Source organism: Cannabis sativa, chromosome 6, assembly GCF_029168945.1.
Source record: "Cannabis sativa cultivar Pink pepper isolate KNU-18-1 chromosome 6, ASM2916894v1, whole genome shotgun sequence".
NCBI classification, from domain to species: domain Eukaryota; kingdom Viridiplantae; phylum Streptophyta; class Magnoliopsida; order Rosales; family Cannabaceae; genus Cannabis; species Cannabis sativa.
This window is the reverse complement of record NC_083606.1, coordinates 53,567,070-53,593,093: the sequence shown is the minus strand read 5'-3', so window position 1 is coordinate 53,593,093 and position 26,024 is coordinate 53,567,070. Positions and strand designations below refer to the sequence as shown.

Sequence of the window (26,024 nt, the reverse complement as noted above, 5' to 3'; positions counted from 1 at the left end):
AAAACCTAATAAGAAAAATTAAGGTAATATAATAAGAATTAAAAGATTATTCAATTTTTATTAAAAAATAATTACAAAATTGCTAACAATCATGATTTATATGTTACTTATTTAGAAAAACTATCAACAACTATTTAAATATAAAATTTTAACCCTAAAAATGTAGGGATTATTTCATAAATATACAAAAGTGACAAAAATATTTACATATTTTTGGATTTCTTTTTACAATAATACAAAGTGTTGTTTTTCTATTGTTTTTGAAATAATATTATTTTGACGTTGCTGCTACAAATAAACATTGTGATTTTTTTACAACAATATGGAGTGTAATTTTTCCGTACTTTCAGAACAACATTATTTTCATATCGCCACTATAGGAAAGCAATATTTTTTTTGAAAAACAAAAAGACAATTGAAAACCTATAAAAAACAGAGCCTTTAAAAATGTAAATAAAAGAAAAAAAATTGTAAAAATATAAAAGAAAAAAAAATCTATTTTTTAGTGTACTGTGTAAATTTTTCAAAATTATTCATTATTAAAATAATTGTAAATTAAATTTTATCTTTCAATTATTATAATAACCGTGCGAGGTATAAAATTAATTTATAAGAAAAATATATTGAATTAGTTAAATAATATTTAAAGTTGTAAATATATTATTTATAATGATTATAAAAGTACATTTTACATTATTTAAAAGTATGTCATTATTTTTTGAGAAAAATACATAACACAGTATATAGGTGAAGGAATAACCTCCAACCAAAAGTATGTCATTATTAATATTCGACTCACTAAAAAAAATTATTTTTAATCTATTTTTTTAAACATAAAATAAGAAAAAGTGAATATTTATTTAATTACTATAAATATATAAATATCTTGTTGTATTATCAATTATGTTGTTATTCTATTTTATATATATCTTATATAATTTAAAAAATTAAAGAGTTATTGAAAATAATTAAAGAATATTATATTTTAAATTCCATTCACAATTTACTGAATATTTTAATTTGTTCTTTAGTCAAATTATAATTTAGGCTAATTTAGACTTTTACTTTTAAATTTAGATATGTACTAAATTATGCTCTCTAAACTTTTCAGGTCGTTAAAATTCTCCAGAACTATTAAGATTGTTGGATTTAAGAACTTTTGTCTAATTTTACTAAAGAAAATCTGAATCGGATGAAAATTTAAGGGCCACAATTTGATATATATTAAAGTTTAGGAGACATAATTTAGTAAATATCAAAGTTCAGGGGACAATTTAATATATGGACAATCATCACATTATCAAAATTGAATAAAATTTGATAAAAGTCCTTAAATTTAATAATTTCAATAGTTTAAAGGAATTTTTAGGGGCTGAGTAGTTGGTGATTTGAAAATTGTGCTTTTAAAATTTGTGATTCTGAAATGAAAATTTGAATTTTGTGATTCAAAACATGTTTCTGAAAATATGATTAGTTTAGTATTTGTAATCTATTTTAAAATTTTAAAATATTAAATATGTGATTGGTACAGAATTTAAAAATATAACAATACCAGAATGTATTTTTGATTTAATTGAATTTTAAACTGCTTTAATTTTAAACAAATAGTATATGATATTCAATCTAAAAAAGAAACGTAATTTCAAGAGCAGTCGTTTGAGAGTAGTTTGGTTCGGCTCATCGACGTCCTCCGTTTCAGATTTTTGTTTTCATTTATTAATTTACTATTCTTAGTTTAATTCCAATTAATGTTTTTATGGGGTTAAAATTATAAGGAGTTCATTCCTTAATTAATTTTAATGTTGTGATCGTGTTTATGTGTTGAAACTAATTTAGTTTTTCTATTAGTCTTGTCTTTTGACATGGTTCTTTTAGTCTTGTCTTTTGACATGATTTTTTAGTCTTTTTCTTTTAGTTTTTTCTGGTTCGAGTCTTGTCTTTTGTCATGGGTTGTGTAGCTTAGAATCATCATAGTACTATGGTAGAAGCATTCAAGAAGGGGAAGATTGGATGTGTTCAACTCAAAATTGCTGAGATAATATGCATTAAAGAAACATGTGGATTGCAACTCATTCGTGGGATAGAGTCGTGTTAGAAACAGATAGCTTGGTGTGTGTCCAAATGATTCAGAGCGGTATTTTATGCCTTCACAATTTGTGTTTTGTAAAACTATCTCCAAATAAGTTGGCTCATTGCTTGGCAAGAGACTCTTGTTTCTCTACAGGTCGTGTGCTTCAGTTGGAGGACTGTTCCTCTGAAGTGCGTTCTATTGTTTTGAACGAATTTATTAATTAATAGATCTTATGATTTTTATTCAAAAAAAAAAAAATAGTATATAATATTAAGTTTTAATTTTATATGTAAATTTATTTATATGATTTTAAGATTTAATTTCACATTGATTAAATATCATAATAATAGTACATTGACATTATTGTTTTATTTTTGCTTGTTGATTTTTAATTGGAAAACTGAATTCTAAATTGAAATTCTGAATTTAATGATTGAAAACATATTTATGAAAATATGATTAATGGGTTCATAGCATGATTTTTTATTTTAAAAAAACTAATTATGTGATTGTTAGAGAATAAAAAATATAACAATAGGAGAATATTCAAAATATACTTATTTAAACTATGTTTTATTTGTGTATTTTTTTCAAAAAAAAATATATAAGTATAAAAAAATATATATAAAACAAAGTAACTATATATTATGTAAACAAAAGTCTTTTATTATTGAAAATTACAATCAAATTATATCTTAGTTTATTATTTTACAGTTACAGTTATAAATAATCCAACAATACAATTGTAGAAAGAAGAAAAATAAATCACAAATAGTCTAACAATAGATGTAGAAGAGAAAAGGAAAAAAAATAAAGAAAAGAAAAAAATAGAATCCATTTAAGAAATAAATGAAAGAGAAAAGAAAAAAAAAAACAATAAGAGAAAAAAAATTGTCAGCGTAAGAAAAAAAAAATAAAATAGAAGTAAAAAAGATAAAAAGATAAGAGATATTTGCGTCAGGAACTGTTCTTTTCATATTAATTAAGAATTTGACATTGTTTTAATTAATACAGTTTTATACCATTCCACGTATACCGTTTAAATTGTTTTGCTATATTTTCATAGCACCACCTTTCTCTTTTCCCAATCGCTAATCCTTCAAGTCCCCAACGTCGGATACCCTCTTCCACCTCCTCTGTCCGACATCCAAGACCAGAGCATTAATCGGATCCACGACACCCATTCCTCCTCCTCCGATGAACGAGTTATACTCATCACCTTCGAATCCACTCCGCCTAGGTCAAAATTCAATCACTTGGATAATAACAATTAATAACAAGCAAAGTAATAGCTATGGCCCTAGCAATGGAGGAAGCTTGTTGTAAGCAGCTTATTGTTGGAGAGGGTGGTTATGGCGGAGGAGAATGATAAGTTTAATGTTTTTTTAAGTTTTGTTAATAAATAAATAAATAATATTTAAATTTAAATCAAAGTTAATGTATCAAAAAATATTTTTTATTATTATTATATTTAGATATTATAAGCTTAAATAAAAATAAATTAATTTTTATAAAATTATTTTAATAGATTAATAAAAAAAATTGTAAATAAATTGAATAGTAAACTTCATATGAGTTACATTAAAAAAAAAATAACTTTAAGTTATTTTTTTTTTTTTTTGTTGAAAAGGAACCTCAAAGTATCTTAAACAATAAAATAACATAATATAGTCTAAAAGTATAAAAAAGAAACAAAAAAATTACTTTTAATATTATTCATTCTGTTTTAGAGACAGAAAAATATATGTTTCTCACATATTAAAATGATTATTTTATTAAATAAAAAAAATGACTATTTTATTATATAAATGTATAAAATTCTGAAATAAAATTTTTAATAAAAAAATAACTAATTAATATCTTATTCACAAGTTTATTCAAAAAAAATATATATATCTTATTCACAACAAAAGTAACTAAAATGGTTACTTTTTTTTAAAACTCCCAAAAAGCGAAATTTTTCGGAAACGAGATTTTTCTAGTTTTTTTCTATTTTCAGCAATTATTTTGAATTTCGGTATGTATGCTGACATGGCACAACGGTATTTGTGCAAATAATTTTCTTAAAGATATTTTTGTAAATAAAATTAATTTTAAGTATATTATTGAAAAACCCCAAAAAATGAACCCATAAAAAAAGGAACTAAAAAAAAGTAGGAAAAAACAAAACTTCAATGTGAAAAAATTGAAGGAGAGAAAGATTTAAAAAGAAAAGAAAAGTCAATAGTATTCGTACTAAAAAAAACTTGTATTCAAATCTAATGAAAATGTAGAGCATGTTTGGCATGCATACTAAAAAACAGTTTTTTGTGTTTTAAAACAAAAAACTATTTTTAAAAACAAGGTACATGTTTGGCCAAAAATTTTAAAATCAATTTTTTGAAAACAGAGTTAAAAAAAACAAAAATTATAAAAACACCCCTAACTTGTTTTTAGAAAACAATTTTTTGTTTTTTGTTTTTATTTTCTATTTTTCTCTTTCAAAAGAAGATGCAGAGAACATTGAGCGGCTACCTATTGGGCGGCTAGGGTTTCGGCTGCTACAGAGAAGATTGAGCCAGGTTCGTATGTCTTCCTTCCTTGCATTCTTTGCTTTTCATTGTTTTTCTTTCTCCCATGAATCTGAACTGTTGTTAGGGTTTGATTTATTTGATAGAGCTTCGTTCGGTATTGCGTTCGACATAGACGGTCTCAAGCTCTTAAACGATTATACAACAACTCTGGTCTAAATTTTACTTCAAAACAACTCTCTTTTCTTATGATTTTCCTTAGTAACTTTTTTAATCGTTTCTTTCTTCTTTGACAGGTGCTTTGAGAATTCCTTATATATTATTGACCAATGGTGAGTTGTTTGACTAAACAGATTAACTGTTGAGTTGAATCCTAGTGCTGGAAATGATTTGATTGTTTGCTTGTATTTTATTATGTAATCTGGATTGGTGTAAGTCTTGTTGAATTTTCTTCAACAGGAGGTGGTTTTAGTGAATCAAAGAGAGCTCTTGAGTTAAGTAAACTCTTGGGTGTTCATATTTCACCTTCACAGTTACTCTAAATTTGATAATGTTGGTTGACCCTTTTGCTTTTACTTTTTCTTTTTCCAATTTTAGATCTTTGTTGACTACTTGGTCAATAGTGATTTCTCAATAATGAGTATATTTTTCATCATTGAACTCCAAAGGGGTGAATTATGTCTCTTCAAATTACATCAGAAGCTTGTTCATTTAGCAAGTTTTTTACCTATGCTGGTTTGATGAATTATTGAGTGTTAGTATTTTTCTGGGTTGTTTTGATCATATTTTTTTTTAGTATTTGTGGGGACATTTCAGGTGGGAGGTGTTATAGCTTTTAAGATCCTAAGAAAGCAAATTTACTATTAAAAACCATAACAAAAACAAAATGTGAAATGAATCTAAGTGGAGAAGTTTGAAGGGTAGGTTTGCAGGTGTACCTCTAAGTCTAACCATATATTTTATTTGTGAATACTTTGATTAACCATGCATTTGGCTTTGTTGATCTTCTGTTTACCAGAATTGGCATGATTCAAGATGCATTTGAGAAGGGTCTAATCGCACCAAAAAAGGTTAGCATAATAATTTTCCATGTATTGTATTAAGTGGTTTCTCTTGGTTCATAGATTTCTTACCAATGACGTATTTTTTTTTTAAATTAATTCAGTTACTTTTACATGTTACGGTTTGATGTTAAAAAGTTATTTAATGCAATTATGATAATCTAGTTATAGAAAAAATAAAAGGGTCATTTAATTTTGTGCTAGATTTGAAATATGGCCAGTGAAAGTGTAGAGATTGATGATGCTTGTTTATGGGGATCAACTATAGAAAAGATTTTTATAGATATTATGGTTGATGAAGTGAATAAAGGGAATATGAAAAATGGTCAATTTAGCTCAAATTTATGGAAGAAAATTCTTGAGGACTTGCAATGCAAAAGTAAGCGGAATTACTCAATGAAACAAGTTAAGCAAAAGTTTAATAGGTTACGTACTAAGTATCGCGAATTTAATGAGCTACGAAAACACACCGGATTTGGATGGGATGGTCCAACACAAACTGTGGTTGCTCCAGATGAAATATGGGAGAATTATTTGAGGGTAAGAATTAATTTAGTCAATTTTTTATTTAGAAATTAGTCTTAAATAAAGTTGATAAAAATAGTTTTTTTTTTATTATAGGCACACCCAAAGGCGGCAATCTATCGCAAGAAAGGATGTGATCATTATGTATTGTTGGAACTAATTTTTAGCAATATATGTTTCTCACATATTAAAATGATTATTTTATTAAATAAAAAAAATGACTATTTTATTATATAAATGTATAAAATTCTGAAATAAAATTTTTAATAAAAAAATAACTAATTAATATCTTATTCACAAGTTTATTCAAAAAAAATATATATATCTTATTCACAACAAAAGTAACTAAAATGGTTACTTTTTTTTAAAACTCCCAAAAAGCGAAATTTTTCGGAAACGAGATTTTTCTAGTTTTTTTCTATTTTCAGCAATTATTTTGAATTTCGGTATGTATGCTGACATGGCACAACGGTATTTGTGCAAATAATTTTCTTAAAGATATTTTTGTAAATAAAATTAATTTTAAGTATATTATTGAAAAACCCCAAAAAATGAACCCATAAAAAAAGGAACTAAAAAAAAGTAGGAAAAAACAAAACTTCAATGTGAAAAAATTGAAGGAGAGAAAGATTTAAAAAGAAAAGAAAAGTCAATAGTATTCGTACTAAAAAAAACTTGTATTCAAATCTAATGAAAATGTAGATTCTTTGTTTTCATTTTTTAGCTTAGTTTTCTAGATAAGATTTGAAAACAGTTTTTGATAACAGATTAATCAAAGTTTAGGGAAAAAAAATCATAATTAGCTCATAATTTAAGGTTGAGATGTAAAATGACTCTAAATTTAAAAACTAAATTAGTAAATATCCTTTTTTAAAAAAAAAATATGAAAATAGCCATATAATAAAGTAGTTAATAAAAATTATAAAATACATATACTACGTATTATTTTTTTAAAATATATATAATAATTAAATTAAATTTTATAATTTTTTTAGTATTGTATATTATTATATTTTAACAAAAATAAATAAATATATTAAATCATTAAATATATACAATAATATTTGATATATCGTATTACTAAAAATTAATATACCGTAGTAATAAAATTATATACCACAAAAAATTATAACAATACTAAATTAATGCTAAAAATATATATATCACGCTAACAAAATTATATATACCACTATTAAAATATGTATACATACCAAAAAATATATATGATGAAATAGAAATTGTATATCATCTTAAATAAATGATATATTATAGACAAAAAAATCATATACCATACAACAAAATATATATACATACAATATAAAAAATAATATAATATTATTAAAAAAAAAATTGTATATACCATATTAACAAAATTATATACAACTATACAATAATTATACCATACTTACAAAATTATATATCACCTTCTTTAAAAAAAAAAAATTGTATATCACCTTTATATAATAAATAAAAACTAAACATGTATGATCTAAAATAAAATAATATACTATACAATAAAATAAAATTTATATATCATATAACAAAAAACATATACCTTACAATCGAAATATATATAATAACAACAAATAAAAATAAAAATATATAGAATGCTAATAAAATTATATATCATATCAACATAAGTACAATAAAAAATAAAACTTAAATATTATTTAAAAAATAATATACCATTAATCAAAATATATATACTAACAATAATAATAATAATAATATATTACTAATATATATATACTATACTAACCAAATTATATACTACAGTTAAAATATATATACCATGATAATAAAATTATATACCACCATTGTATATAATAAAATAAAAATTAATTAAAATAAATAATATATAATACAGTTAAAATATATAAAAAAATAATAAAATATATGTAGCATACCAGTAAAATTATTATACATACATTAAAATATTTGTATTATGCTAACAAAATTATATATCACTATTATACATAGTAAAATAAAAAATAAATATTATCCAAGAATAATAATATACCATATAACAAAAAAGAAATATAATGTACAATAAAATCTATATACCAACACACGTTGTTATATCCGAAATTCGGCTACATTTCAGAAAGTGATACGTGTCTTGCAGTGGAATATAACTCGCCTGATATAATAAAATTATATTATTTAATTCAAAAAAAAAAACTCGTTAATAACGGATTAATAGAGCATATTCATAACTCACTGACTACATAGTCTTAAGCGAGATAAGGATAAGAGACTATTGAAACTTATATTAACGAGACACACACCTGCCTCGGAGTACACAACCAAAAAAGACAGTTCATTTATTCAAAGTAGAGTGAATACAATCATACAAAGCAACCTCGGGTTATGAATAGCGAGATAACCACCTCGCGATTCTAACTAAAGAAACTTGACGAGGCGAACTATCTGCTAACACTTAGCATTGTTTCCATATTATGATAGACAAGGATAACAACTCGGAGTTAACCGAGATACAATAGTCCAAATCATCATTAACCATCTATAAGGACAAGAACAAAAAGTAGTTAAGCAGTTTTTCGATATTATTCCACATGCATTTAAATAAAACGTGAGAATTGTCCACGTTTCATGAACGGTTACATTTTAAATCGATCGCAAGTGTAAATAACTACCAACCTATAATTCTATAAATAGGGGCAGATTTTACGAAAAAAAGGACGGAGATTTTGAGAGAAAAAAGATCATCAATTGTATATTGTATCAATTCTTCAGAAAAATATCAGAATAAGATAGACTCGTGGAGTATGCAAATTTAACTGCTAAATCACGTAAAATTCATGAAATTATTTAATCGTTATTTACTATTTCTACAATATATTTATCACGTAAAGACTTATTATTTTTAGTTAACGAAATCTGCGTTAACACATGTAAAAAAAAATTATATACTAACAACCCACAACAACTCAAAAAAAATTAAAAAAATCGACATAACTTTCAAATAAAAAAGATTTTAACAAAATTAATATAGATATGCCATAAATTTTAAGTAATTTGCTTCTTATTCTGAAAAATAATATAAAAAAAAAATATTGATTTTTTATGTGAAAAAGACAATATAAATAATAGGTAGGGTTATTTTTATACAAATTTTTAAAATAAAAACATGTATGATTTAGGGTTATTTATTATGATTTTCCCCTAATTTAGTTCGACTTCAAACTTAAGTTGATGATTTGTTTTTTAATTTTCATAAATAAAACGTGACTTATCCAAAAATATTGCTTTGCCTTTTATTTTATTTTTAGGGAAGTGGGGACCAAAAATAGAAGTTTTACAAAAAAGACACAACATTCTTCAATAATTAGGAAAGTGATCGTTTTTAGTGAGAGAAAGAGTAGCAAAATAGAAGACGACAGCTCACCGCACCTTCCATGCCATCAAAAATCCACACTTTCTTTTTCATTTATTTTCTCTCCAAACAAACAAACTTGTTATTCTCTCTCTCTCTTCTGAAAAGATAAAGTTGGTGAAAAATGAAAGCTTCCTCTTGTGCAGATGATTTTTAATTCCTATGATTGATAATTATGGTTTTCATTTCTCTCTGTTTTAGAGCCTAGGAGGAAGAAGAGAGAATCTGACATTCCTAACCGTGACGTAAATCTCTCTCTCTCGTTTCCTCCCCAGGTTTTTGCCCCTAAATTCACTCTCTCTCTAGAAAATTCTTTTCAATTGATTAAATTCGTTATCTGTTTCTACGAAATTTCGTCCTTTTTCTTCTATTCTGCTTAAAATAGTCGTGGGAAGTTGATATTTTCTGGGTGTTTGATTTTGGTTTTTACTTTTAGGGAATATAGGTCTTTGGAAGTATTGCAAGAAAAGCCATGATTCCGGTTCCGAATGAGTCGACATTGGCTGAATCGTCTGGGTCTTCAAGCTCGAATTCCTTTTCTCTTAAGGGATCTGTGGATGAGAATCGTCGTTTCAATGGACTTAGAAGCGTAAAGTGGCGTATAAATCTTGGGATTTTGCCATCGTCGTCTTCTTCCCCTTCTTCCATTGACGATCTTCGTCGCGTCACAGCTGATTCTCGTAGGAGGTAACTTCCAGCTCGAATTCTGCTTTAAAAGATTAAAGAGCTGTTTATACATTCATCAAACTTTCGGATAATTCCAGCCAAAAACAAAAAGAAGAAACTTGCGGATAACATATAAAAAATAGGATAAAAATATTAATAAAATTATGAGGACGATAATTTTCCAACTCGGTAGAGCTGTTTTAGTTTGTGACTTTCTTGAAGGGATTTGTGGCCTGCTCTTCTAATCTTATATCTTCTGCAGGATATTTTTTTTCCTTGAAAACTATACAGTGTTTGTTTCAACTGTTGAATATGTATGTTTTGATTTCAAAGGTGCTTAGATAGAGCCCAAAGGTGATTATTTTTCCAGTTGAGTTCTTTGGCATTGATTTTGTTCATTGTGTCCATTCGATGTCTAAGAGTAAACTGATTTTTTTTTTATTTGGAAGCTAGAAATTAAATGGTATGCTCTATTTTTGTTTTACTGAGTGAGCAGATTGGCTGATTATTGTGCCACTTGATCCAAATTTTCCTACAAGCATTGTTACTTTTTGTTTTCACTAAGATTCTACATAGAATTAACTGCGAACTCGAGCAAAATTTAGGTTGTCAGTTAAATTTAGATCCTTCAGATATTGACTTCACTTTTATCAGAAGTGTTCTTGCGGTAGATTTTTCTCGATGAATTTCGCCTGTACATTTCCTCATCTTTTTTATTTTTATGCCAGATATGCTGGATTAAGAAGACGCCTTCTTGTTGATCCACATATCCTGAAGAAAGGGAACAGTTCTTCAGATGTGGTCATTGACAATCCACTGTCGCAAAACCCAGGTAATATTTATTGTTTTGTTTTGTACCCATCCAAATTAAATGCATGGTAATTAAACCATTGGAAGCCAATTATACCAATAAAAGTGTGCAAGTATTAAATGTCCACATAGATTATGTTTTGCTTTGCTGGGGTTTACTTTTCTTCTTTTTTTTTTTCGTTTGGGTTTTTTTGTTTCTCTTTCCCTTCTTGTGTTGTGGAAGGAGGATGGGGATTACTATTGTTAGAATTTGAGTTTGAACTTGTGATGTTGCATTTGAAGAATATGGTCTAGATTAGGCTTTATATCATCTGCAAATTTAAATAGCTTTGTCTTATTAATCTGAAGACAAGGTGATAAATGAGAAAATGGAACGAAATACTGATGATTAAAAAGAAAATGTTCCAAAGGTTGTCACATGGGCTCATTGTTTTATCCCATTCTGTAGAACACACTTAGTCAACTACTGGTTAACTTGATGTCTCCTCATGAGCCAAGGCTAGTATATTACTCTTTGTTTAGTATAAATTTGAAGAAAAGAAGTGCATGTGATAGTAGTTAGTCTCTTCACAACTCCTAGGTGGCTAACAAGTACACAATGTACGAACTGATGTTGAACCTGTTGTAAATGCTACATGCAGATAGCACTTGGGGTCGCTTCTTTCGAAATGCGGAACTGGAGAAAATGGTTGACCAAGATTTATCCAGGTTATACCCAGAACATGGGAGCTACTTCCAGACACCAGGATGCCAGGGCATGTTAAGAAGAATATTGTTATTGTGGTGCCTTAGACATTCTGAGTTTGGTTACAGACAAGGTAAATTACATAATTACATGAAGGAAATCACTTGCAAGATTAATTTGTATATTATGTAGTATAGCTCTTTTAGTCTTCAACGGTTGGACACACTTCATTGTCATTTCTTTCTAATTTATATTGCTTTCTTGTGATTAGATTAATTAATTATATCCAAGTACCGACTTTGTTTCTTATATTATATAGATTTATATAATTTACATTTAAAAATATTATTACCTCTATGTGGTTTTTGTCAACTTGTTTCCTGACACGTGGTTTGTAATAGTTTTTTTTTATTCTTCTTGATTTTTTAACGTAAACTTTCTTTTGTAGGAATGCATGAACTCTTGGCTCCTCTTCTATATGTTCTTCATGTTGATGTAGAGCGTCTTTCACATGTGCGAACAGTCTATGAAGACCATTTCATGGACAAATTTGATGGTCTATCATTTCAAGACAATGATACATATAATTTTGATTACAGAAGATCTTCTGATTATACTGAAGATAACATTGACTCCCATGAAAATGTGTCAAAAGCGAGAAGTCTTAATGAGCTTGATCCTGAGATACAGACAATAATATTACTAAGTGACCCTTATGGTGCTGAAGGTGAATTGGGTATTGTTATTTCAGAGAAATTTATGGAGCATGATGCTTATTGCCTGTTTGATGCTTTGATGAATGGAGCCAATGGTGCAGTTGCCATGGCAGAGTTCTTCTCTCCATCTCCTGCTCGTGAATCCCAATCTGGCTTACCCCCTGTGATTGAAGCTTCTGCTGCATTGTATCATCTGTTGTTGTTTGTTGACCCATCTCTACATAGCCATCTAGTGGAGCTTGGTGTTGAGCCACAGTATTTTGCACTCCGCTGGTTGCGAGTCCTATTTGGACGTGAATTTTCGCTAGGAGGTCTGTTGACAATTTGGGATGAGATATTCGCATCAGAAAATAAAAAATTGGAGAAAAGTGGAGAAGATGATGGAGGCTCATATGGGGTCCTTTGTTCTTCTCGAGGAGCATTTATTTCAGCTGTAGCAGTTTCTATGTTACTTCATTTGAGATCTTCCTTACTTGGCACTGAGCATGCTACTTCATGTCTTCAGAGGTTATTGAATTTCCCTGAGAATGTGGATTTGAAAAAATTGTTGGAGAAAGCCAAGTCTCTGCAGACTCTTGCATTGAACAGTAATATCTCATCTTCATCCTCTTATAATGGAACTTTTAACCACTCTAAATCTATGGTTGTGAGAGGTTCCAGTGAATCAATTGATTCTTCTCCAACGTCTCCATTAAATTTGGTATCTGTAAGTTACTGGGAAGAGAAGTGGAGAGTTCACCATAGAGAAGAAGAGCTCAGAAAAGATAGCTTGAAGAAAAATGTTCCAACACAGAAGAAAGGATGGACCGATAAAGTAAAATTAAGACTGTCTAGAACGGAGTCAGACCCATGTCCAAGCAATTTTGTGAAAAGCAAAAAGAACCCTAAGCCATCTGTTAGGCGACGATTGCTGGAAGATCTTTCCCGGGAACTTGGTTTGGAAGATGATATGGGCAATGTAGGTAGTCATGAAGTTTCAGGCAATACAGATATTATTTCAGCAGAAGTAGAACATAGTAGAGAAGATGGTTTTTGTCAGGAGATTGTCTGCATTTCTGAGGATAGATGTTCGAGCGGAAATGCTGGGAGTGAAGAAAATTCATCTATTTTCTCAGATCCAACAAGTCCTCATAGTGAAACTAATGATCATGAAAATGATTCAGAGAAAAGTAGTGTTGCATCTAATTTATCTCTTGACGAGAATGATGAACATGCCCAGAATATTTCGGAGGATTCACCACTTCCAATTTCTCATCCCCCCGAGGTTGTCTCTCAAAAATCTGAATGCAAAAATGATTCACTGGGAAATCCAGTGACAGAGTTAAAAGAGAAAAAACCTATTTCAGGTAAATTTCAATGGTTTTGGAAGTTTGGAAGGAATCCTACTATTGAAGGGATGTCTGAGAAAGGAGGCAATTCTGAGGCTACAAAGTCTGCCAGTGAAGAAAGTCATCAGAAAACTTCAACTGTTTCTGAGGATGATGGGTCTGGTAATTGGGAGTCTACAAAGTCTGGCAAAGGAGATGTCGTTGATCAGAATGTGATGGGTACTTTAAAGAATCTTGGGCATTCTATGCTTGAACATATTCAGGTAACATTCTTATTTCTGAAATATCCAATCTGATCAATTTTAGATTTTATGGCAGGATATGTCTGTTCCCTTGCAGTAACTTCCATCATTATTTCATTTTTAAACTTAGTATATCTTCTAGGAATAATTTTATCATTGCCACCTCTACATAATGTTACATGGAAGCTCAAATAGTTAGATTTTTAAAGACATGAATATTTTCAGAAATGGGAAATGATTTATTGTGATTTCAAATTTCCCCCGACAAATTATGGTGTATATTTTAGCTGGTCAATGCATGATAGCACTACTGAGTTTTCCACCAATTGTAACCGTTTTTGTTTCTAGTTGATTCTAGTCTTGTGATAAGATGATGGGAAATAATGATAAAAATTGGTTTTGAAAAATTACTAAAACATTACATTCATTTTCTGTGGCATTACCACAAGGCTAACAATTTGTAAAACAGGTAATCGAGTCGGTATTCCAACAAGATAGGGCGACTCAAGCAGGGTCATTGGAGAATTTCTCGAAAAACATTCTAGTAGGCAAAGGACAAGTAACAGCAATGGCTGCTCTCAAGGAACTTCGAAAAATAAGCAATCTTTTATCAGAGATGTGAGGTGCATAATGTTTCCTTGTTCCATATCTACTTGTATATACATTTTGTAATTATTATTATTTTTTAGCGCCACAATAAATGAGGTCTATTGCTTTTCTCATCTTGTTCTGTTCTGATCTGATCAAATTCAAATTTTGGCAGTGCTGTATTGTGGTAGAGACTAGAGAGAGATTTAAAATGTAAAGATATATATGAGTGAGCCTTGTGTAATGATCTTGTTAATTTAGTTCTTCTGAGTAAAAGCCAACGCTTGTTTGAGAAGCTGATGAGCCTTTCTTTTTCGGCTTATGTACTGCAGAAGTTGGTATTTATCAATGCTATGAATTTCATAAATATCTCTCTGAACTGAAGGACATAGGCAATTAATTCAATAAATGTTAATTGCTTTAGCATTAAAGCAATCTAAGAGGCTTCTGAAAGTTGTAAGCAACTTAGATTGGAAGAGATTTGGTTTAGGATGTAGGATCGATGATTTGGTTTATAAAGCAACACGAAAGTTTATGACCAAAAAATAACTTTTTAGCTTTTGTACTTTTTTTTGGTGAACTAAACGTGGTTAGGCAGTGATGAGTAGTAATGATTAATGAAGCATTTTTAGGTAGTTTCGAAATAGTATTTATTGGTCATACCCCCACAAAAATTTGATGCCAATATTCTTATTTAGTTGATTAAAAAGCAAAAGTGGAATAGAAAGGGAAGCGAGACAAACTCATGAACCTCTAAATCAGTTGTGAATATTTATTCCAAAAGTTTTTAACAGATTCATTCACAATACCATGCAAAGCATATATTTAATTCCCACTGAGTATGAGAAAGAAGTGGCAGAACTAAATCATCTCAAAAGAAATGAAATTATTTCTAATCATAATTTCACTTTGCTCTTTTCTCACAGAAAACTTATAAATCATAAATTTTGCTTCTCTGGATACGTAATGATGCTATGTATAGTTAGCTGACACATTTTGGTGCTTCGGTTAACATTTATTGCAAGTTTTAACACAGTGCAATTGGGTATAATTAGGGGTATTTATAAAATAGTTGATCTAATCTAATCTACACAATTCAATCTAATTCAATTCACAAACTGTGAATATCCACTGTGTATTAGATTGAAAAATTTAAAATCTGCACTTATACAAATTAAATGTTGATTGACATGTAAAAATGACAGATCGAATCCAATCTACCCATATTTATAAAAAAATTAAAAAATTATATATACAATTAACATTTAAATGTAAAAAAAAAATAGTAATTTAAAAATCTAATGCATATAGTACAATTATTTTTCAAAATTTAATACATCAAATATATATTTTATTCTTATATATAATTTTTTTTTCTACATACAATTTAAAATAAAATTAAATATTTTTTTATACATACATTTTTTTTTCTTCTTTTAAATTTATTATTTGTTATTTTATTTATTTTAATTTATTATTGGAGACATAAAATAAAAATTATTTATTTTATTTTGTTGGTAGTTATGTAAAAAAAAAATATACTTTTTTTTTTCATAAATATTAAATAATTGAATAATAAAAAATAAAAAATAACCAATCCAAAATAATCGATTGAATTGGATTAGATTTGAAATATTGAGCGGATTGAATTGGATTCAAAATATGAAATTCGTACTTAGTGTAGATCGAATGTACTATGAGTAAAATAGTGTAGATTGAATTTGATGAATACTAAAATTTTTCTTTTTACAGTTACAGTGATAGAATCCACAGCCATGCTAAGTGACATCTAGAAAAACTTCACCTACTGGACAACATAAACTTCCGAGTGTGATCTTTATCTCTTCAATCTTTGAATGAGAAAAATTCCCTACTGTAAATTTTTCAAAACTTCCATTCACCTCTACCAGACTATGACCAGGTTCCTTCTTCAATCCACTACGATTCAATAGCTTTTTCACCTTTGCAAAATCACCCCACATCTCATCCGAAGCATACAAGGTTGATAATAAAACATAACACGATGTACTAACAGACTCGAGATTTAGGAGGTGTCTCGCTACATATTCTCCAACAGCAACATCGCCATGTAGCCGACAAGCTGAAAGTAAGCTTCCTAGAACAACTTGATCATGCTTGAAGGGAGATTTTCTCACATACTCTTCTGCCTCGACCAATCTCCCCGCTCGTCCCAACATATCAATTTGGCATGAGAAATGTTCTACATCAGGTTTAATCCCATAAGTCCCCTCCATAGTTTTAAAGATTGATATTCCCAAATCCACCAGTCCTCCATGGCTGCAAGCCATTAAAAGTCCAACAAATGTTACAGAGTCTGGTTTTTCACCAATTTTTTTCATTTGCTCAAAGACTTCTACAGCTCTTTGTCCAAGCCCGTGAATCGCAAACCCGACAATTACAGTATTCCATGAAAGAAGATTATGACTGGCCATCCTTTCAAATACTTTGTACGCATACTCGATGGAACCACATTTAGCGTACATACTAACTAAGGCATTTCCAACTCCAACATCTTGATACGGCCTTGTCCTTGTTAAGTGAGCATGAATTTGCTTCCCATGTTTAATTGAAGCAAGCCCAGCACACGCTGCAAGGAGACTCGTGAAAGTGAAGTTATCCGGCCTTAAACCATTCATCTGTTTGAAAACTCTTAACCCTTTAGCATGATCAGCACAATGAACACATGCAATGAGAAGTGTGTTCCATGAAACCACATCCTTCTCTTCTATTACTCTAAAGACCTTCTCAGCTTCTTCTACCAGATTGAACCTTGAGTAAGTTGCGACAATCACGTTCCCAACGAGATTGTTGGAGTCGAGATTAAGCTTAATTGTTTGACAGTGCAACGAGATTCCCGCCTGTAAACTGTCCAACACTACACAAATCTCCAATGCTCCTGTGAAAGAAAAACTATCTGGAACAATACCTCGTTGTTGAATTAATCTGAACACTTCGAACCCTTTTCCAGGTTGTTCGTTTTTCAGAAATCCATTTATTAAAGCATTGTAAGACACCAAATTTGGATCCGGTGCACATTCATGGACTAACAATGCATCATTAAAGCTACAACATCTCATGTACATTGAGATAAGTGAATTAGAAACAAATGAAACAGATGCATAGCCAACTTTGAGAGCTTGAGCATGAATTAGTTGACCCTGTGATAATGACATGAGTTTGGCACAAGCACTGATGGCACTGGAATATACATATTCGTTAGGAGAAAACCCAATCTCAGAAAACAGGTGAAGTGCCAGCAGACACTCCCCAGCTTGCTCATAGCCAGAGATTAACGCTGACCAAGAAACAATGTTTTTATGGGACATTTCGTCGAACAGTTGGCGTGCAGAGGAAATGTCACCACACTTTGCATACATATTTAGAACATTATTAGAGATGAAAACATCAGACTCCAAACCCGTCTTAAATACAGCAGCATGGAGAGAAAGACCACCTCGTAGTAGCTTAACAATGGAGCAACGGTGCAAAAGTGAGGCGATGCTTTCTGGTTTAAGCATTGGAACATTGTTCTATTCGTTTTCATGAACTATTTACAATTACAAGGCCACTCAACACACTATATTCTTCTTCTTCTTTTCAATTCTCATACACAGTTTACTTCACTCAGCTCAACTAAGCTCAGTTGGCCCCAATCTTGGTCGTTGGTAGAACGCCTTTTGTCCCTGATGAGATGAAGGACGAGTTCATTCAAGGGCTTTGGGCTGCTTCTGGGGTCGATGATTTTCACAGCCAATACAACTCAGTTTGAGGAGAAACAATACCCATTAGTCCCAGCCCCGTTTCTGGGTTTCAAGATGAGAAGATAGGCCAAGCCTCTAAGATCCCAGACACGAAGAAAACCTTCTTACTTGTTTTCTGGGTAAATTGGTTTTTATAGAAAAATGTTCTTTTATATGATGATTTTCCAGTTTTTAGAATGTGTGTTTTTGTTTCTAATTTTTTTTTGAGCACTCTCAATCTATCATTTAAAATACATTACTAAAATTTATTTTCTCTATTTTACAACACTTTAATATTATACCATACATGAATGTCAAACGGGTCACGTCAACCCTAGCCTGCACTGACTCACTCTTACCCTGGTAACACTTTGGCTCGCCCCGATCTGCCCCGTTAGCGCTATTAAAGCGGATTGGGTCAAACCTAACCCGAAATAAATGAATAGGATTTGATCCGACCCTTTTTTTTATTGTCTTACTACTTGTTGTACTTGTTCTTATTTTTCTGTAGGAAATTTAGCTATAATACTTACGAATTAACCTCTGTAATTCCAGCTTCAAGATCACACTTAAACAAACAAAAGTTAAATCAAAACAAACAAATCAAGAATAAAAAACCAGCAAACACATTAAACCAAAAAAATATAACAGAGATGAATCTAGATAGCTTCCAGACACAACAACACACGAAATTTATACTGGTTTCGATCCTAAGTTCATTGTGAACTTGGTCATACTCCAGTTTAAAAGTATTGCCACCAATGTTTATTGATAATGAGAATTAGAGATATCAATCTCAGGAGCTACAAGAAAATAATCACAATAAGTCATCCATAGTGTAATCCCTCAACACTCATTAATTCACTAACCCGAGCCAACATAATCGACAATGTTGCTCAATACAATTTCTCAATCCCATCCCTCTCTCTCTCTCTCTCTCTCAGATATCTCTCTCCATTTCTCACTCTAACTTCTCTCTCTACTGTGTTGTGTCTCTCTTGTTCTTGCTCTTATTCTTATGTTGTGAAATGAGAGGAGTAGTTCTTTATATATAGGCCAAAGGACCCAATAATACTTGTTGTCCTTTTTGATAGTTAAGTTAGTTAAAGACTAACTAATTAACCGAATGTAAGTTGGTTGTTTAAAGAATAATACCACAAATTTCACCTTATTTCTTTAAGCCCCAACAAGTTAAGCATGTATGTCCAATGGAGGTGGTAGTGCTATCATGTGTAGCTACTTAGCAACTAAAGTTGAGTAAGTCCAAGAAATGCTTGAACTTACTATCAGGTAACAACTTAGTGCCAATATCAACTAGGTTCTCTTCTGACTTCACTTTCTCCAGCTCGATTACTTCTTCTTCTATCTTCTCTCTTATCCAAAATAACCGAATATCAATGTGTTTTGTCTTCTCATGATAAACTGGATTCTTGCACAAATGAATTGAGGAATGGCTGACAGAATATACCCTTGCCTTTCCAACTAGAAGCTTCAACTCCTTCAGAATTCCTTGTAGCCATATTGCTTCTTTGAATGTCTCTGTGGTCGCCATGAATTCTGTCTCTGTAGTTGAAAGTGCTACTACGAATTGGAGCTGTGATTTCCAACTAATACAATCTCCATTAGTTTGAAACACATATGAGGTAGTAGACCTCCTAGTCTCCTTGCTTGATGCATAATCAGCATCAACATATCCTTTCAATGTTACTTTCTTTTTTAAACTCTTTTCTAAGTCAATCCAATATCCGATGTGTTGGGTTTTATGCCCTAAATAAAACTCAGTTCATATAATCAGATTTACTTATTAATAAAGATCAGAAATAACATTTTATGTTGCATGGTTCACATGATTTATTTCATGATTATAGGTATATAATGTATGAATTCTTTTTAAGTCCAGAACATATGAGTTGGTTAAAGATTATAGTGTTGTCAGCACAGTGGAATATAATCTTAAATTATATGTTCAAAAGTTGATTCCCTGATTTGTCAGAACACTGGATTTAGACTGACATGGTATAATCAGCGATAGGTATTCTTACACCTTGGAAAAGTGTTATGTCCTTTCCAGGACATTGGCAAAGTTTACCAGTATCGGATGTATGGAGTATACATCGGAAGGGACCGATATTGAACTTTGATTAGATATGTTAAAATTTACCGTAATATCTATTCAATTCAATATCACTTGTTGATCCTAGATCACATGATCGAAATCCTGATATGGTTAGGTTCAATCTCAAGAGTGTTATTCGTGTTCTTTGATTTGTTAAATTAAGCATACTTTTGGGTTAGGGTGATACTTACATTTTGGGAACACGGTAGTGCAATTGAGTGGGAGCGCTAACATAAATATGGAATCTATAGCTTCTATTTGGCAAATAGAAGTAAAGGATGATTTCCTTCGAGCTTAACCAAACGAAGATAAATGGTGGAGATCTCATTTCACTTAGGTGAAATATCATTTATACAGGGTTAAGTGTTTTAAGGATAAAATACACTGTAGGGTGTTACGGTAATTTAATCCCTGTACAGTGTAAATCATCTATATAGAGGATCATTGATCACATTAGGGTTATAACAATGGATAACTAATGACGTGTCTATATCGTGGAACATATAGAGCGTTTCTATATGACTGAGAGTGCAATTCCAAGTTCTAAGTGTGGATTCAATGAGTAATTAATAAGTTAGGGAATTTACTTGGTAAATTCGGTTCGACTTATTGGAAGCTCGGTTATATAGACCCATGGTCCCCATACTAGTTGAGACCATACTGCTTGTAAGACTCAGTTAATTTATTTTAATTAATCAATTAAAATTCTAAAAGTTAGGCTATGTCTACTTTATGAATTTTCACTAAGCAAGGGCGAAATTGTAAAGAAAAGAGATTCTAGGTTTATTTAGAGACTTTATATGTCTAAATTAATAAATATATTAAATGGCAATATTATTTAATAATTATTTTCAAGTTATTAAATAATTAGAATTGGCATTTAAATGGTTAAATTGGAAAATTGGCATTTTTGAGAAAATGGGAATGAAAAATAACAAAATGGTAAAATTGCAAAGTGAGGCCCAATATCCCTTGTTTGGCCGCCCACTATGCATAGCAATTACCATTTATAGTTTTCATTATTTTAATGCCATACAATTCTAACCCAAACCTAGAAGGAATTCTATAAATAGAAAGTGTTGGCTTCAGGAAACTTTCACTTTGTACATTGTTTCCTTCAGAGAAAAAGCCATGCATCACTTTCCTCTCTCTTTTCTTCTCTCTAGATTTCGAAACTTTGAGTGAATGAGTAGTGCCCACACACATCAAGTGGTATCTCAATCATAGTATGGAAGACTATGGAATTTCTGCATCAAAGAAGGAGAAAAGAAGATCCAGGTTCAGATCTTGGTGATGCTCTGCTACAGAAAGGAATCAAGGGCTAGAGATCTGAACGGAAGGAGTCATATTATTCCACTGCACCCACTGTAAGGTTTTCTAACTTTATATGTGTTTATTTTCATTGTTTTAGAATTCATATTAGGTTGTTAATCCAACATACTTGTTAATAATCTAGATCCTGGTAAAATAATTTCCAACAACTGGTATCAGAGCCATGGTAATGATTTACTTTCATGTAATATGAATTAAAACGATGATTGCATGTTTCTGTGTTGATTTGGATGGCTTCATGTTGGTTTTTGTGTTGTTTGATGAATGTTGATGTTGTACAGTTTCGTTTTCCATGAAAAATATTTTTTCAATTTTTGAAAATATTTTATTTGGATTCCTTGTGAAAAATTAAGCAATTTTTGTTTTTACGGAACTCGATTCCGATAAAAATTGAGAAAGATATGAATTTTGGAAAATCGGGATTTCAGGTGTGCATGGTGCTCAATCGTGCGCGCGTGACACGTCAGAGTGCACCCTGCATCCGCCCGTGAGCCTCGCCCGTGTGCACCCTGCCAGCGCCCACGTTTGCCGCCCATGCACCCTGCTGGGTGCCCTTGTCCGCGCGCGTATGGGCTGCTAGCAGCCCTCCTGGGCTGCCGATTGCGGCCTGCGGCGGCCACTGTGGCGCTTTCCCAAAAAGTTGCGATTTTTGGGGGTTTTCCCCAAAAATCCAATTTTTTCATGGGATTGTTTCCCAAAATTAATTTTTCCAATTTTAAATATTTCTAAATTGAAATGTTTCCAATTTTAAATATTTTCAATTTGGAATTTTTCCAATTTTAAATATTTCTATTTTGGATTGTTTCCAATTTTTAAATATTTCCTATTATGGTCAGATTTAAAAATTTGTTAACTTCTTTAATATTTATTTATTATTTAATTATAAGATTAGATATTTTGATATTTAAGATATTTTAAATTGAAAGATAACTTTGTCTTTTTATTTAAAATATTATATTAAAATTATCGTATATGACAAATTAAATAATTAATAAATTTGAAATTAACATAGATATTTTTATAGATATACTTACCATAATGTTTTTTAAATTCAAAAATTTGTTATTTTGTTAAATATTTAATTATTTATAAATTATAAGTTTAAAAATGATATTTTTTCTATATATATATATATCATTTTTTCCTTATTAGAAATTTATAAATCATATCTTAAATATTTAAATAACATAGATATTTTTGTAGAGATTTGAATATTGCTTAATTTGAGATATTTTGACATATAATTATGGTAATTATTATTAATTTATTATTTTATTCCTAAAATAATAATTATCTAACCAAATCTATTTTAAAATTGGTTTATTTTATTAAATTATAAGATCTGAAAGTGATATTGAAGATTCTTTCCTTTCAAATCATTGATCTTATTAGATATTTAATTTAATTTTGATTCAAAAAAACCTAGATATTTTAAAATTAGTTTCCTTTATTTGGTTAGTTTAAGAATAATAATTTAATTATATTAATATCTTGATTCACATCTGTTACATGGACAATGTTTGTTTATTTATATTGTTTATTCAAAACTTTTTAACAAACCTATTATTTATCTGATCTAAATTGCTATGATTAACTTGTTGACAGATCATGATCCAATGATCTGATTTTAATCATAGTCCAATTGACGATAGATCTTATAAATATTTTGTAACAGGTAAATTTTGTACTTCTTTCATCTGTGTAAACCTAGTAACATGATAGGGTCCATCCAAATCATTTGATCTGTGTGAGCCTATATGTTTGCTTTTGGGCTTAGATGCATATAGGAGCCCATTTAAGTTTTTACTAAGTAAATGGACTAGGTTGCTAAAATAAATTTTGACATAAGGAAATTTATTTAGGTCCAATTAGATTTGGGCTTATTCAATGAATAACAATTGTTTATTTTAAGGTTAAATTCCTCTCTTTTGGGCCTTGTGTGAGATTTGGGGGCCATAGAAGTGGGTACGACATACTGAACCCAGCTCCCCCTCACATGAACTACCCCAATTGTGAAGGCCCATTTGCCTTATTTAAATAATTGTATTATGTTAATTATATTAGTCTAACCTAATTAAAATTGAATTAGCAACATAATTAACTTTTAAAATATATGAAATTTATTTTTCATGTAATATTTTAAAGTTAATTTTAGAAAAACACTTAGTCAATGATATATTCTAGATAGTTATTTCTAATACTAGTTATTATTTCTAATATTAAATAGGAAAATATCATAGATTGTGAAATTAATTGTTTCCTAATTAATTTTGGTACAATCTAAGTTTAGAATATTTTCCTAGTATTAAACTAGAATTAATAATTAAGTTTCCTCTTTACTTAATTATTTGTTTCTTGAATTTAATACATTTAATTAAATTGAAAATTTCAATATCTAAGTTGATTTTAATCATGATACTTTAATATTGTTATTTTCATGTTATTTAATTAAAGTTGAAAATTGTCTTAAGTTTGGAATCTTGTTTCAGATTAACTTAAAGCTGAATAATTTTCAAAAATATATTTTATTTTATTTTATTAATCATTTCCCAAAATTTCGAAATTGCATCACCTTGATGCAAAAATTTCGAATTTTATTTGAAAAATAGATTAAAGTTAAAAATTATTTATTTAATTTTGGACCAACTTAAATCATTGATTTTTTCATTTAATGATTAATTAAAATAAATGAACTAAAATATATTATTATTAGAAATTGAATTAATTAGTCTATGAAAGTCTAAATAGATATTATCTGTTTTTCTTGAAGTATTTTTCTAGTGTATTTAATTAAATAGAAAATTAATATTTAAGTTGATTTTTTAATCATGATACTTAAATATTTGAAATTTTTCTTAGATATTTAATTAAATAGGGAAATTATATTTTTTGTTGAAAATTAATTTTTATTAATTTTGGGCCAACATAAAATTAGAGTAATTTTCCAGGATTTATTTTTATTTTATTTTAAAGCATTTTCGAAATGCAATATATATTTATAGAAAATTAAATTTGAGTTGTAAATTAATTCAAATTAATTTTGAAACAACTTAAATTGAATAATTTTCTGAATATTTATGGAAATTATTACTAAGATGGCAATAATTCACGTTATTTATCCATCTAAGTATAATTTATAAATATTAAATTAAAATTTATATTTAGAATATTTTATTCTAAATTGGAAATTTTAACTAAATAAATATATATTTAAAATAAATTGATTAAAATAATTATTAGAAGAAAATACAACCCTTCATTAAATAATGAGCTTTATTATTATAAGGATATTCGATCTCCATTGTTGGTTTTACATAGCTATTGTTTTAGTGAGTAATCCTCCCTAATGGAGGAACGTTCATTAGCAAGTTAGCACCGTTTAATCTCGAAAGATAAGTAATCTTGTAAGTTTTTTTTATATAGTTTATGACCACCCTAATGGTGGCGACTGTATAAGACTTGCAAGAATATGAAACAATGGTGGAAGCTCATAAGATAGAGTAGCCTTGACTCTCGCCTAAACGGGACAACGCGGATTCACATCTTGATCGAATAAAAGGTTGCTAGAATGTTTGACATTTTAGATGAGCTGACAACTCTATTCAATGAATGGTAGCTTTGACTCTCGCCTAAACGGGACACTGATATCATTTTGTTGAAAACCTTGGAAATTATTTAGGATTGTATGTTTTAGTATTTTCACTTGTCATTCCTACTTGCTATGTGCTTCATAATTTCTGCATTGTGTATGAATTTGTATTGAACCATGTTATTTTATGTTATTAAATTGTAGTTTAATTTCGAATCTTCATTGGTGGTCTAACTTGATTTGTTTTTCTAATGAGATAAATCCCTAATGGATTTTAACCATTAGACTAACATAATAGTGTTAAATCTCGAAAGATAAATATTGTATATGCAACATCTAGCTGTTCATCAATTGATGACACCTTAGACTAGTGTTTTACAATATGAAACAAGAAGATTGTATAAATAAGATTACTTTGACTCTCGCTAATCGGAGCATCGTTGGATTCTTATTTAAAACGAAATTATCCTAATTCCTCTTAGCTTATTCATTTCGAATTAGCTTAATGACATATCATTGGATGAATGGTCTATAAATCATATAAAGTCTTATTTTCTCTTAAGAAATTAGATGACGCATATGATTATATTCCCGGAATTCTATCCCTAAATGATATAAATCCTCAAT

General features: G+C 29.4%; 3 protein-coding genes across 4 annotated transcripts; 2 read left to right on the top strand and 1 right to left on the bottom strand.

The window, feature by feature from the left end:
- Positions 1-5,470: 5,470 nt before the first annotated feature.
- LOC133039298 (uncharacterized protein At2g29880-like) lies at positions 5,471-6,654 on the top strand. The gene is made up of 4 exons (XM_061118159.1): positions 5,471-5,651; positions 5,847-6,182; positions 6,264-6,342; positions 6,596-6,654. Exons 2-4 carry the CDS (start codon positions 5,856-5,858, stop codon positions 6,652-6,654), a joined length of 465 nt encoding a protein of 154 aa, XP_060974142.1. The 5' UTR covers positions 5,471-5,651; positions 5,847-5,855.
- A 2,937-nt stretch (positions 6,655-9,591) lies between these two features.
- LOC115724878 (uncharacterized) lies at positions 9,592-14,894 on the top strand. 2 transcript variants are annotated; one of them, XM_030654244.2, is made up of 6 exons: positions 9,592-9,839; positions 10,010-10,251; positions 10,959-11,062; positions 11,682-11,858; positions 12,174-14,032; positions 14,481-14,894. In XM_030654244.2, exons 2-6 carry the CDS (start codon positions 10,037-10,039, stop codon positions 14,631-14,633), a joined length of 2,508 nt encoding a protein of 835 aa, XP_030510104.1. In that variant the 5' UTR covers positions 9,592-9,839; positions 10,010-10,036; the 3' UTR covers positions 14,634-14,894. The 2 variants fall into 2 exon arrangements, with proteins under 2 accessions (XP_030510104.1, XP_030510103.1); XM_030654243.2 differs by having other exon boundaries at positions 10,001-10,251.
- A 1,348-nt stretch (positions 14,895-16,242) lies between these two features.
- On the bottom strand, positions 16,243-18,622 carry LOC115724579 (pentatricopeptide repeat-containing protein At4g13650). Its single transcript, XM_030653897.2, has one exon. It carries the CDS (start codon positions 18,136-18,138, stop codon positions 16,378-16,380), a length of 1,761 nt encoding a protein of 586 aa, XP_030509757.1. The 5' UTR covers positions 18,139-18,622; the 3' UTR covers positions 16,243-16,377.
- Between the last annotated feature and the right edge of the window lie 7,402 nt (positions 18,623-26,024).